This window comes from Chroicocephalus ridibundus, chromosome 11 (assembly GCF_963924245.1).
Source record: "Chroicocephalus ridibundus chromosome 11, bChrRid1.1, whole genome shotgun sequence".
Taxonomy (NCBI): domain Eukaryota; kingdom Metazoa; phylum Chordata; class Aves; order Charadriiformes; family Laridae; genus Chroicocephalus; species Chroicocephalus ridibundus.
Genome location: NC_086294.1, coordinates 21,367,518 through 21,379,146, shown reverse-complemented (window position 1 = coordinate 21,379,146; position 11,629 = coordinate 21,367,518). Strand labels below are relative to the sequence as shown.

Sequence of the window (11,629 nt, the reverse complement as noted above, 5' to 3'; positions counted from 1 at the left end):
ACGTATATATAGTGGGGCGAGAGAGGGCTGAAAACCATCCGCTGAACTCAACAGCAGCAGATCCGCAAGTAACAGACGATCCAAGCGTCTCCGCTATGAAGACCACAGGAAGCGTTGCCCTTCTTGGGCTCGTGCTTCTCAGCTGCCTTTCTGGTAAGTCGTTTTGGTTACGGTCTATGCTAGTATCTCTAGTCCTCCGGACCTTTTGCCTTTATATATACTAGTATCTCTAGTCCTCCTGACCCTTTGCCTTTACATATACATCTTAAAGGAGAGATCGGCCTTTTGGAGAAGTCATGATTTAGTAATACGCGAGCTCTCTTTTAATGAACTTTATCCTCGTGCAGATAAATGCTATAGATTGGTAGGATGCATTTGGCCGATTTAAACTCGCAAGGCTTAGTGGGGATAATAGTGCTGCAAAAGGACAGAAGTTTACGTCCTCTGTCTTCTTTAGTGAGTCAAAATTTCTGGTTTCACAAATAATTGATTTTTAAAATCTTAGCATATAACTCCTTGTTTACTTGGAGTAGATAAAACATTTGGGAAAACTATCACTTCTCAGTAATAAGGCAGTGTATTTGGATACTCTGTTGGGAAATTGATGATTCCAGAGGAATTTTGGTCAAGGACATTGTACAATTTTTATATTTTATAATTTCTGTTTTTATTGTAGATCTTGTTACTGCTCAACGACGGGTGAGTAGTAGATCTTTGCCATTTAGTCTTGATTTCTAAGTCTAGATGAACAATTCATGCTCACGCTGTATCCCAGGGAAGGCTGGAGGGAGAAAAAAAAGGGGACTGAGTGAAAAAGGAAGAAGGAAAAGTGCTCCTAAGTTTTATACCACCTCTTTTCCCCAAAATAAGAAAACACCTTTGTCAGAGAAAGAAACCTTACCGTGTTGATGACAAAAAAGACGGCGATTAATAATGTAGCGTGAGAGTCAGCACAGCGCAGAGTGCCAGCAGAAAATCTATACAACTATTGAATAACTGCCTAAATATCTTCCCTGTCTTCATTCCCCAAGGAATTTTGCCCGCAGTGCTTGCCGGAAGCACTGAAAGTCTTAATAGCGAAAAGGTGCTTTTGCATGCCGTAGGAAACACGGCATAGTTTGTCCCTCTCTCCTTCACCATGGAGGAACAGTAGAGAAAAAAACGGCCAACGGTAGTCTCCCAGCGCAGTGAAAACATGATTAACACAAGCACACCCTTCTCTCCACTCGGAGACATTACAAAGTCTTCTTTAACAGGCCTCCTGCAGCTCGTACCAGTTTTCTGGAAAAACGGCCATTGCCTGTCCCCGCAACTACGAACCCGTCTGCGGCACCAACGGCGTGACCTACCCCAACGAGTGCTCCCTCTGCAGGGATTTCTTGTGAGTATAAGGTCTCCCCATTACCTACAACGCCAGTTCAAGCAGCAGAAAAAAGCCTTTGGGGTTCTGACTAATCGCAGAGTGGACTAGATTTTTCGCAAGTTTCTGTCTTCCCTAATGCCCGCGATCTTCCGTGTCAAAGCTCCTGAATCAGATTAATTACCGGGGTTTTATGAGTGGAGAGACTTAATGACCGAGATGACTACATGGTATCAACAGATTAATCCTTCCTTTCCTTCTCCTTCTCTCTCCCTTTAGCCGTAACCGAGCCCTCGACAAGAAGCACGATGGAAGATGCGTTAGGGTAAGGTCTGCGATGGGTTCCTTCTGCTGCGCTGAGCAGTGGTGGGTGAAATGGTGGCAGGGAGTTAGGCAGAAACCTCGCCTAGGATTAATTCGGTATTAAAAAAAATCATTTCAAATTCTCAGAAATGGAACGAAACTGAAGAATTTCAGATTTGCAAGAATTTAATTTAAATTTTGTTTGAACGGTAAAAGTCAGTGAGTTTTAAAGTGTTGTGTATAGCACGAGACTTAAGAATGGAAACATTTGGTTTCAATAATGCTTCAGCGTTATCAAAACGCTTCTCTTTAGACTTAGAGGCTTGTTGAAGGTAAGAAATCCCCAGAGGAGGTTTGGATTTTGACTAAATCGTAATTTTGTAATAGAAAAAACGATTCTATCAGAACATTTATCATGAAGTTTGTTTATCAATATACGCAGCTACCGTGAAGTGGAGAAGTATCTCTATTTTTAGTTTAGAGAGAGAAAGTAAAGAAACACTCTGGCTGTGCAATTTACCATAATACAACGACTTCCATTTCAGTACACTCAGAGTAATTGCAGAAACACGGAGGTGAGCGTAAACTCCATTTTCCAGCGGCATTGACATTCCGCAGTAAAAGTTGCTGCCGCATAAGGTGCTTTAGGCAAAAGTCCTTCCTGCTGGCGTTCTCCATGAGAACCCCCGAGATGACAGGGATGAAGCCCATTTCAGGACAGGAAAAAACAGACACTCCGGGATCATGCCGTACCCACGTGCAGGGTTTCAACTGTCCATGCTCCTCCAACTCCACCACGCTGGGGCTGGAAGCTCCTCTCCCCTTGGGAGACGCCTGTTGCGCCGTGCTCCGTTGCACGGGACGGATGCAAAGGGCAGCAGAGACCAAAATGTCGTTCTGTGGCTGTTTCAGCTCGACTGTACTGGCTTCCTGAGATCCGTCGGTGGTGCTACGATCCCCTGCACCATGGACTACTCACCCATCTGTGGCACCAACGGAGTTACCTACAGAAACAAGTGCCAGTTCTGCAACGCTGTGGCGTAAGTGAAGGGGCTGGGTCACGGGAGCGGTTTCTGGCCCGGCAGATGCTCCTGTTGGTATTTAGAGCGTAACGAGGTAGTTTGACTCACGAGGTGGCTGCGCTGTGCTCATTCATTCTCAACTCTCTTTTTTCCCAAAGGAATGGTCTGGACGTTAACCTGCGCAATATGGGAGAATGCTTCCAGCAAAACGAGGTAAATCTGCACTTTTCACTGCTGTTACGATACATTTTACAACACAAATTCGCTGAATCGTAACTAAATACTAGAAACGATTGCACCCTCCTGGTGCATTTGGCCTGGAAGTAGGATTTGGGGGAAATAGTTAAAATATACTGGGGTCAGAGGGTACTGAACCAAATCCATGACTCAGACGTGCAGCCCCCGCCTCTGGCCCGGGAACACAGCAGCCAGCGGGTGCCGAGACCTTCGTTTACGGGGAAAGGGGCTGAGGCAAGAGGCTGCCTCATCCCTTCTGCGGGGGAGCGGGAGGGCCGTGTCCTACCAGCACAATTAGCAGTGGTGATTCCTCGGCTGGGAGTGCTTTCTGCACCGTGGCTTTCTGTACGCTTGCCTCTGCTGGCCTGCTGAGCCAGAGCAGAGCAGCCAGTGGGGAGGGCCAGCCTGGAAATATCAGCATCATCGTTTCGCTATTTATCATAGTATTTATTAGATCCCCACGCACACACACATACCTTCTCCCCACTTCAGGCTGCTCCAGGCAAGCACTTTCCCTGCCTTTGAGTTTGCAGAGTTGCCAGAACAACGGACCTCTGCACCTGAAAAGTGCTTTTATGCTTTGCCATATCATAAACATTAAGCAAACAGAAAGCACTCAGGTAGGAAAGTACGGCAAACCAAACCTTTAAAACCTCTTGTTGCTCCATTATTAGCCGATTAACTGCACCCCACAGAAGGGTGGCAACCTCATCTGCACCAACGAGTATAACCCCCTCTGCGGCTCTGACGGCAGAACTTATGGAAACAAGTGCCAGTTCTGCAACGCAGTTTCGTAAGTATGGAGCTCACCGCGCGGCCATGAAACCAGAGGAGCCGGAGCACACACGCAGCGGTGGCAGCTGGTGTGGAAGCCCCGGAGATCCCGTTAGCCCCTCCGTAAATCCATCCCTGCCCCGCGTTCCTCTCCGGACACTCACTCCTCTGTCACCCCCCAGGCACTGCAGGTCTTAAGCCCGAGTGAGTCTTCTCCTTCCCTTGCAATTAAATCCACATCCCCGTTTGCAGGCTCATAGCGTTGCTGACTCCCTCCCTGCCAGAGCCATTCAAACTGTGACCACAGGAGGTGTCCAAAATTACGGGGTTTGTCCCGAAATTCTTTCGCATGAGGAAGCGTGTAACCTGGGGAATCAGGAAAGAGGGCAAACATTAAGCGAACTACTGTATACCTTGGGTTATTTGGGTAAAGTTAGACTATAATGCTGAGAAACATGTCTGTAATTTTGGTCTCCCTCTTTCTCTCCAGGCTGAACCAGGGAAGTCTGTACCTCAGACACCGTGGTGCATGCTAAGCGCTGGAGACGTACTCTTCGCCCTGATTTTTCCCTTACAAATCCTGCAATCAAACACGCTCTTCCCTGCTCCCTCGACTACTGCGTATTGCTCTCCGCTTCGATTGATCAATAAATGAAATGCAACCACTCTCTTTGCCGCAGACTGGTTTTTGGGGATTTTTTTTCAGGGCAGGGGTAATGGTCTTCAGGCTTTTAGGTACTTATCTGTCAGGCAGGAGAAGTTGTGAAATAAACCACAATAAAGAGCAAAGCGTAACGCCCATCACACACCAGCCCAAACCCTCACGAGAGCACGTCACTCCATACCAAACCATCAGAAGAGAAACCAAGCTGCTATAAAATACCACCACTTTCCTAATTTCAGCATCTTATAGAGTGTAAATGGATTCCTCTTTGTAACAGCGCTGAGTCTTGGAGGAACTGGTCCTTTTAGGGGCCCTGGCATGGGGGGAGGGCCCTGGGGAAGCATGGAAGAGAAAGGTGGCCATGGTCACCCCTGGGCAAGGGGCAGGTCTGGCAGTGCCTTACAAAAAGGAGGCTTATGGCGAAGGGAGGAGGCTATCTCATAGGGAAGAAAATTAGGAACTGCTGCTTCCCTGAAGGGTGTGCCCATCGAGACTGTGCTGATCAGCAGAAAATTGCAGCAGGCTAGGCAAGGCTGTAATAACCAGCCTAATGGGGACCCAAGGAGAAATTAGTCTGGGCTCAGGCTTTCAGCTTCTTGGAGAAGAGATGTGAAAAGTTGCACCTGGGCTATCTGAGGCAGAGGTGGGACAACAGACCCTACCAGAAAAGGTCTTGGATTTTCTAGCACTAGCTAAGAAGGCCCAGAAGATGCGCTGGTAGCTCCAAGATGGTTTCTATCTTGAAAAAAAGGTATGGAGATAACATCTTTGTGGTAGCCTAAAGCGTGCACTGGAGGAGCAATGATATATATGAACCTTCATGATGACGTACCTTCTTTTTGTGTGAGTCAAGGAGTTAATATGCAAACAAAGGCAAAAAGTCCCCAGTGCCATGGCTCTCACACTCCCCTCCTCTTCCTTCGTCCACCTCCCGTTCTCTTGTCATGGAGCAAGAATATCTGCTGCTAAGGCTGATATTTAGGACAAAATCTCTGACTTCCAAGCTTTTTCTTTGGATCTTGTTTCCTGAAGCAGATCGTTTATTCACCAGGAATTTTGTAGGTCCATCCCCTAGTACTAGCACAGAGCAATGTTCTGTCCTAGGGACAGGGATGGAACTTCTTTTTTGGGGTTTTTTCTGTTAGCACAGGCAATATAGGTCTCATCATGCCTTTGTGTCTACTCTTAAGAAAAGATAAGCTGTGGAGTCATGAGAGTCTTCACTACACACCTGTGTGTGTGTGAAAAATAATTAAGTAACAGTCTAAGTGGTCACTGGATGTGAACAGAGACCTGTCAGCACAGGGCTAAGCTTTGCTATAATTTCTTGTTGGCCAAGGGGTTTATAGAGTGTCCGCAGACTAGCGGAGTTTTGGCCATAGCAGGAAATTGTCTTCAACAGCGAGATCCTACCGTGAGCCTCCTCTGCAGGGGCAGTTTCTGCCAGAGGAAGCCAGATACTTGCTTAGGAGCTCAAGAGGCTTCGGGAAAGCCCAAAGAAGAGCTGCTCAGCTACAGGGAAAGGGAGATTTGGGTATATGGCTGTATCCTACATGCCTTGCGAGCCTCTAAGCAAGAACTCTTTAGAAGATGGAAAGGTTTGGATCACAGAAGACTAGAGACTGGTCCAGCAGTCTGTTTTGTACTTGGCTTGAGATCAGCAAGACTCTGCCCAACTACACCCATTAGACTGCGAAGAGAGGCCCAGGTGCCCTTCTTCTAAACCTGATTGTCAGAGAAGTCAGAGGAACAGAAGAATTTCCTCACCCAGGCCAGCAGGTGGACTGTTTCAGATGTTATAAAGAAGTCGAAAGGGGTAATAACGATCATCACCCAGTTGGTAATTTAGCCTCTTCCTCTCCTCAGCCCGGAAGGGATTGGTCCCTGCGGTACGTTTGCTGGGGCTTTAGCCAGTCAGTTGTGCTGCAGCAACCGAAACGTTTGGGTAGATAAAGGGCTGAGGCGTTAAGGCTGTGGCCGCGAGCGGTGACGTACGAAACTAGAAAAGGCAGACAAGTAGTGCTGCGAGTGGCAGAACTGAGCGTGATTCTGAACGGCGCTGCGGCTGACTGACTTGATAACTAAATTATATGAGACGCTGTGTCGTGAGCTCACCCTTAATAGACATCTGAGAATTCACCTGTCAGTCACGGTTCCTCTGCTGTGTGGATTTTAAGATGTCTGGCGAGCTACACAGTGTAATGCTTTCACAGATGTAGGGCATTCATAACATTGCTCTCCTGCAGAATCTCTCTCCCTTGCTGGCCGAGCACGTTAGTAGCATCTTCCCTCTGTTGCTAGAAAAACGTACAAAAATATTTGGGTTTACTTAATTATTTTTTTTTTCACTCCTGTGTCAAATTTGGTTAGAACTAGTAGAGTCAAAATTTACAGGGGGAACTAATACACAGATATATCTACACACGGTGCTCTCATGAGCCTTGTCTCCTTAGGAAAGCACGCTAAAATTTTATTATTCTTAATCTGAACGGATAGTTTGCAAATGGTGCAGCTGAACACAAATCCCTGCACAGACTCAGCTGGAAATGGAGCTCAAGTCTCCCGATTGCCCGTCAAATTCCCTTCATTGCCACTTGCTGCGGGAGCGGAGCCCTAGCATATGTTTGTGAATGCGAAAAAACTGGAAAACATTGACAGCTAGAGTTTAAATAGTTCAGGGAGGAGAGTCAGCAGCCCTATCTGGGACTGTGCACACGGCTATGAGAGCGTGTCGCATCGGAGCGCTCCTCCACCCCAACCCAACAAATTTAGAACCATCCTCAAAAATAGCCAGGGAACAACGTATAATTGGTTTCACAGACAACATATTCTCATGCTGTGATTTATTTCGTAACGTCTAGTGAGTGTCATCACGCCGCGCTCAAAGCCTCGGAGCTGGCATTCAGCGAGGGCCCGGAGAATGAAAATTACCAGCTTCCCTGATGAATCACCACTTTGAAAATTCACCCTTGTGAGAATCCTGTGACTATTTAGAAAAGAGAAAAAAAAAAACAACAAGGTATTACAAGCCTGAGTCTATCACTCATATAATTAGCCCTTTCTAGGTTTGATGTGGACAGGGCAGCATTCCTAAAGCACCATAAACATGGCCAGGACCAATAATGGCTTTAGAAACGAAGTGGAGAAGTTCTCACAATTAAGGTGGGGAATGAGGACGGCTACGGATGGGAGCATAAATACACAGAAAGGCAGGTCTGTGTGTGCGCTGTGGGCTCCGGTGCTGAGACGACACCTCCCGCACACATCGCTTGCCTTGGACTAAAGACCTACCTGCAGCATGAAGGCAACAGGTGCCTTGGTGCTTCTCAGCCTCCTGCTGCTCTCTTTCTTCTCGGGTAAGTGATCCTTTCCCTCGCCTAGGAAAAAAACCAACCCAAACCTTTCTTGACAACAGCAAACTTCAGAGCGCCTTGATCACCGGATGACAGGCTTGAAGATAAAGCTGAGCAAGTAGAAAATGTCTGTGGGACTTGCTCGCTCGTATGACATATTTCCACTCCTCGTGTGCCTCCGCAGTGAATAGCGCAGCGGAGGTGTCGCTGGGAGACAGAGCGAGCAAATTCTAAACGGCTCTTTCAGCAAATGTACCGGAGCAGAGTGTAATTATGAATTTTTTTGGTACAAATGCTCGCTGGAGAGTTTTGCTGAACCAGTTAGAGAAGAAACTCATTCACCTCAGGGTCATCAGCTCTTGTTTTGATCCTAAGCATCTTGGTATTTGGTGTTTTCCTTGGAGATGTGGAAACGTAATTAGATGAAAGTTTCAGCTTTCGTTTATGTTGCAGAGAAAAGCTTGAAAATTAAATTCAAATGTCCTGGAGGAGTCAGAACAAAGAGGGCAAATTAAAAGGATCCAGAATTTATTTATCTGGAGATTTACATATCTCTCCGATGATCTGGGGAAGCTGAGTGATGACTTTTGGAACATATAGGTCACATCAGTGTTATCAATTGCTTGTGTCCAGCTGACCCGCCTCGGGAAGGTTTGTGGTGACAGCCCAAAACGTGCAGAACAAGAATTATTTATACTTGGTTTTCTGTGAATAATTTGAATAAAGAATTCACTTGAGAAAATTGCAAGCTGTGCATGGAGAAAAGAGGTGAATTGCTTTGTACACATTATTCATGATGAAATATTCATCTGTCTCTAATTGAGTCTTAATTGGGACTGGGTTCTGTCAGCGTGCTGAAGCTTCCTTCCAAGGCCAGGCAGAATAGCAGCAAACCCTGTGATCTCCTATAAAATAAATAAATGTCAAGAGACATCATCACAAAGTCTTGTGTAGCCGCATGTAATATTTATAAAAGCTATGGAGTGAGCTATTTTGTAAATAACATGCAGATAGCCTTAATAGAGACTTTACAATTAAGGCAGCCCAGCCTAACCTGAGGATATAATAAATACACCAGCGCCAGGGATAAAACACTGAAGGGCAATAAAATTGGCGGAAGGAGGGCAGGTTAATGGGTGATGGTCTAGTTGACTGAGGCTTGGCTGGGACTTCCACCGGAGCGTAGGACCAGGTCCTCCCTGCCCCAGGTTCCCTCCTGCCCAGAACCACCTGAGCAGCACCACCACCGGAGATCCCACCGACCCAGCGGGAGCAGCCGCCCATCCGAACCCCTGCTGCTCCGCGAGATGCTGGGTATTTCTCCCAGAGTGTTGTGACCCGGATTCTGCAAATCTGCATTCGATCCACCCGTGAGCGCCAGGCTCCCCCTTAGAGACGTCGCAGGGTCGCCCTGTCCCGCAGCTCCGACTCAACCTACGTGCCCGACTGCAGTCTTTGCCGTGAAGAAATACAAAAAGGACGGACTGATTATCCTCAAGCCGGTGGTTACAGTGGGTATTTTTGTGCTCTCACTGACCGGCCCTGCCTGTTCTGCTCTCGATCACCCCACGACGTCTCTCTGTCTCTTGCCCGGGATGAAGTTGTTCTGGGAGAGTCTCTGGGCTGTGCTGAGGACGGCTGTGAAGCCGCTTGCGGGGTCTCCTTCTCCACGGAACACTCTTGTCAGCAGTACCAGCCGTTTTCGCTGTTCAGAGGTGCAGGAGCCTAAAAGCCTTGAACGCCAATATAGCTCTCAAATCTCTGCTGAGCGCGGCTCCAGATCCGATATGGCAGCTCCCTTCCCCGGGAGTGGCTGCCTTCCAGCAGATTGGGTTATGTGTCTGAGGTGCAGTTAACAGCTGAATGACTGAGTACACAGTATTTTAGTAACATTTTTCGAAAAAGCAAAATACTGAAAAGCAATTCAGATAATGTATTTCCCGCCCCCTCCGCCGCCGCACAGGAGGAGGGAGTAGGAAAAACCTGGTGTGTGTTTCACTGTGGTTTCCATAAAGGGTTTGTGACTTTAGCTCAGCCTGTGTCAGAAAATAATGCTGACGTGTAAAATCTCTGTTTGTTTTTTGTTGTGTTTTTTTTTCTTCCAGATGTAGCAGGTCAAGACATCGAAGAGGTTAGTGCAGCCGTTTCTGCTTACTTTATCTGCATTTTCTAGAGGAACGGGTTTGTAACTGAGATCTTGGTGTGCGGTAAACGGTTTTTAATGTCTGCTGGGAGCGGGGGGGTCCTTCCAAGGTGATCCGACACTTTGGGGAGTTCACTGTTTTGTGTGTTATGGATGTTACGTCTGGCCGTGTCAGCAAGCAGCCCAGGGAAAGAGATGGTTGGTTTAGCAAATGCTTCCCGTGATTAGCTCTAGGGCGCTTGCACGGGGCTGTCTTTGTGCCCAGCACCCCTTTTGTCCCCTTTGCTCCACTGTCCAATCTTCTCATGAAACAAATGGGCTATGGACAGTGTTTTATCCCCTCGAACAAGGTCCATCAGTGGGACCGGTGCAGAGACAAAATAGCTGTACATTTTGCGGACACCATTTATAGTTGCCCCTAGTCTATGGGTTTCTGCTCCTTCCACCGGGAAGGCAGAGAGCTCAGCAAGCACCGAGCCGGGCGCCCGGTTTCGCAAGGTGCGTGAGTCCGCGCAGCAGGGAGCTAACTTGGCGCCAAATGCCCGAAAGAGCATCAGTGCTGACTCCTCTCCTGCACGCCGAGGCTAATCCACTGCTGTCTTTGGGAGATCAAGACTCCTCCCAGGCGACTACAGTTTCCCTCCTCAAACACAGGGCAAAAATCCCCCCGAAACATTGCTTCTGCTCATTTCTGACAGGGCTTTTTCTTTTAGTAAACAGGCAGTGTCATCACTGCCGTGACCTTGTCTCTTATTTGAAAAGGGAAAGAAAGAGTGTGGGAATGCTGAAAGGTTTGTTTGTGGGGGTTTTTGTTGGTTTTTTTTATTCCTTTTGCAGATTTGTAGAGAGTTTGTAAACAGAAGCGTGCACTGCACGAGGGAGTCCAACCCTCACTGCGGCACGGATGGCATCACGTACGGAAACAAGTGCGTCTTCTGCAAGGCCGTGCTGTAAGTGGAAGCAGAGGGGATCGAAATAACAGAGAGAGTTGGCTCCATTTCCACGTATGTAACGATGCGCTTCGCGGAGGGGAGGCCCTGCATCCAGGCTGCTCCTCTTGTATGGACCAGCCCCTGCATCGTGCCAAGTGGAATGAATATTTCCTCCTTGGAACAGAGCCGCATGAATGCAAGTTAATTTAAATTCATTTCTAGGCTTTGCGCGCTGCTGGTTGCCATGCTGAGAGGCAGCACGGGGCCTGGTAGGCAATTGCATCCCGCCCGTGCCTTCTGCACGCGCGGAGTTGCTGCACATTCCCCGCTGTATGCCACAGGCTGCAGCTCTCACTGCCCACACTCCTGGGTGCTGAGAACTGTCTGGAGGAACGCAGGAGCTGAGCCGTGCCAAAGTGTTCCTGAAAAGTCTGAATGGACTTTGTGGAACAAGACACCAAATCTCAGAGGAGGAACCTGAGTTTCTCCTTTTCCTGAGCTGTGTCACCTTTGAAAGGAGATGCGATAGGAGCCAGCACCCCCGGCATGAACGTGCTTGCAAAACATTGGTTTTTCCTTGGCAGTCCTTGACATTTGGTGCACGCTCAAGGCTGCCTTATCCTGGGGGAAACCAGAGAAGAGCAAGGAGAGGAGAAAATGGCTTGGTGTTCCCTGTGAGGCACCAGGGTACACTGGCACGAGTCAGGCAAACGTCTGGACAGACGAGCCCCTTGTCCCCCAGTGCCGTGTCCGCCTTACACTGCTTTGTCTAAGTCTGTCTTGCTCCTTTTACAGGAGGAGTGGAGGGAAAATAAGGTTGAAGCACCTGGGGAAATGCTGA

General features: G+C 48.0%; 1 protein-coding gene across 1 annotated transcript; it reads left to right on the top strand.

Moving 5' to 3' along the window:
* LOC134521908 (ovomucoid-like) lies at nt 1-11,629 on the top strand. The gene is made up of 8 exons (XM_063349017.1): nt 1-153; nt 677-699; nt 1,257-1,381; nt 1,640-1,685; nt 2,576-2,703; nt 2,844-2,898; nt 3,597-3,715; nt 11,584-11,629. Exons 1-8 carry the CDS (start codon nt 96-98, stop codon nt 11,627-11,629), a joined length of 600 nt encoding a protein of 199 aa, XP_063205087.1. The 5' UTR covers nt 1-95.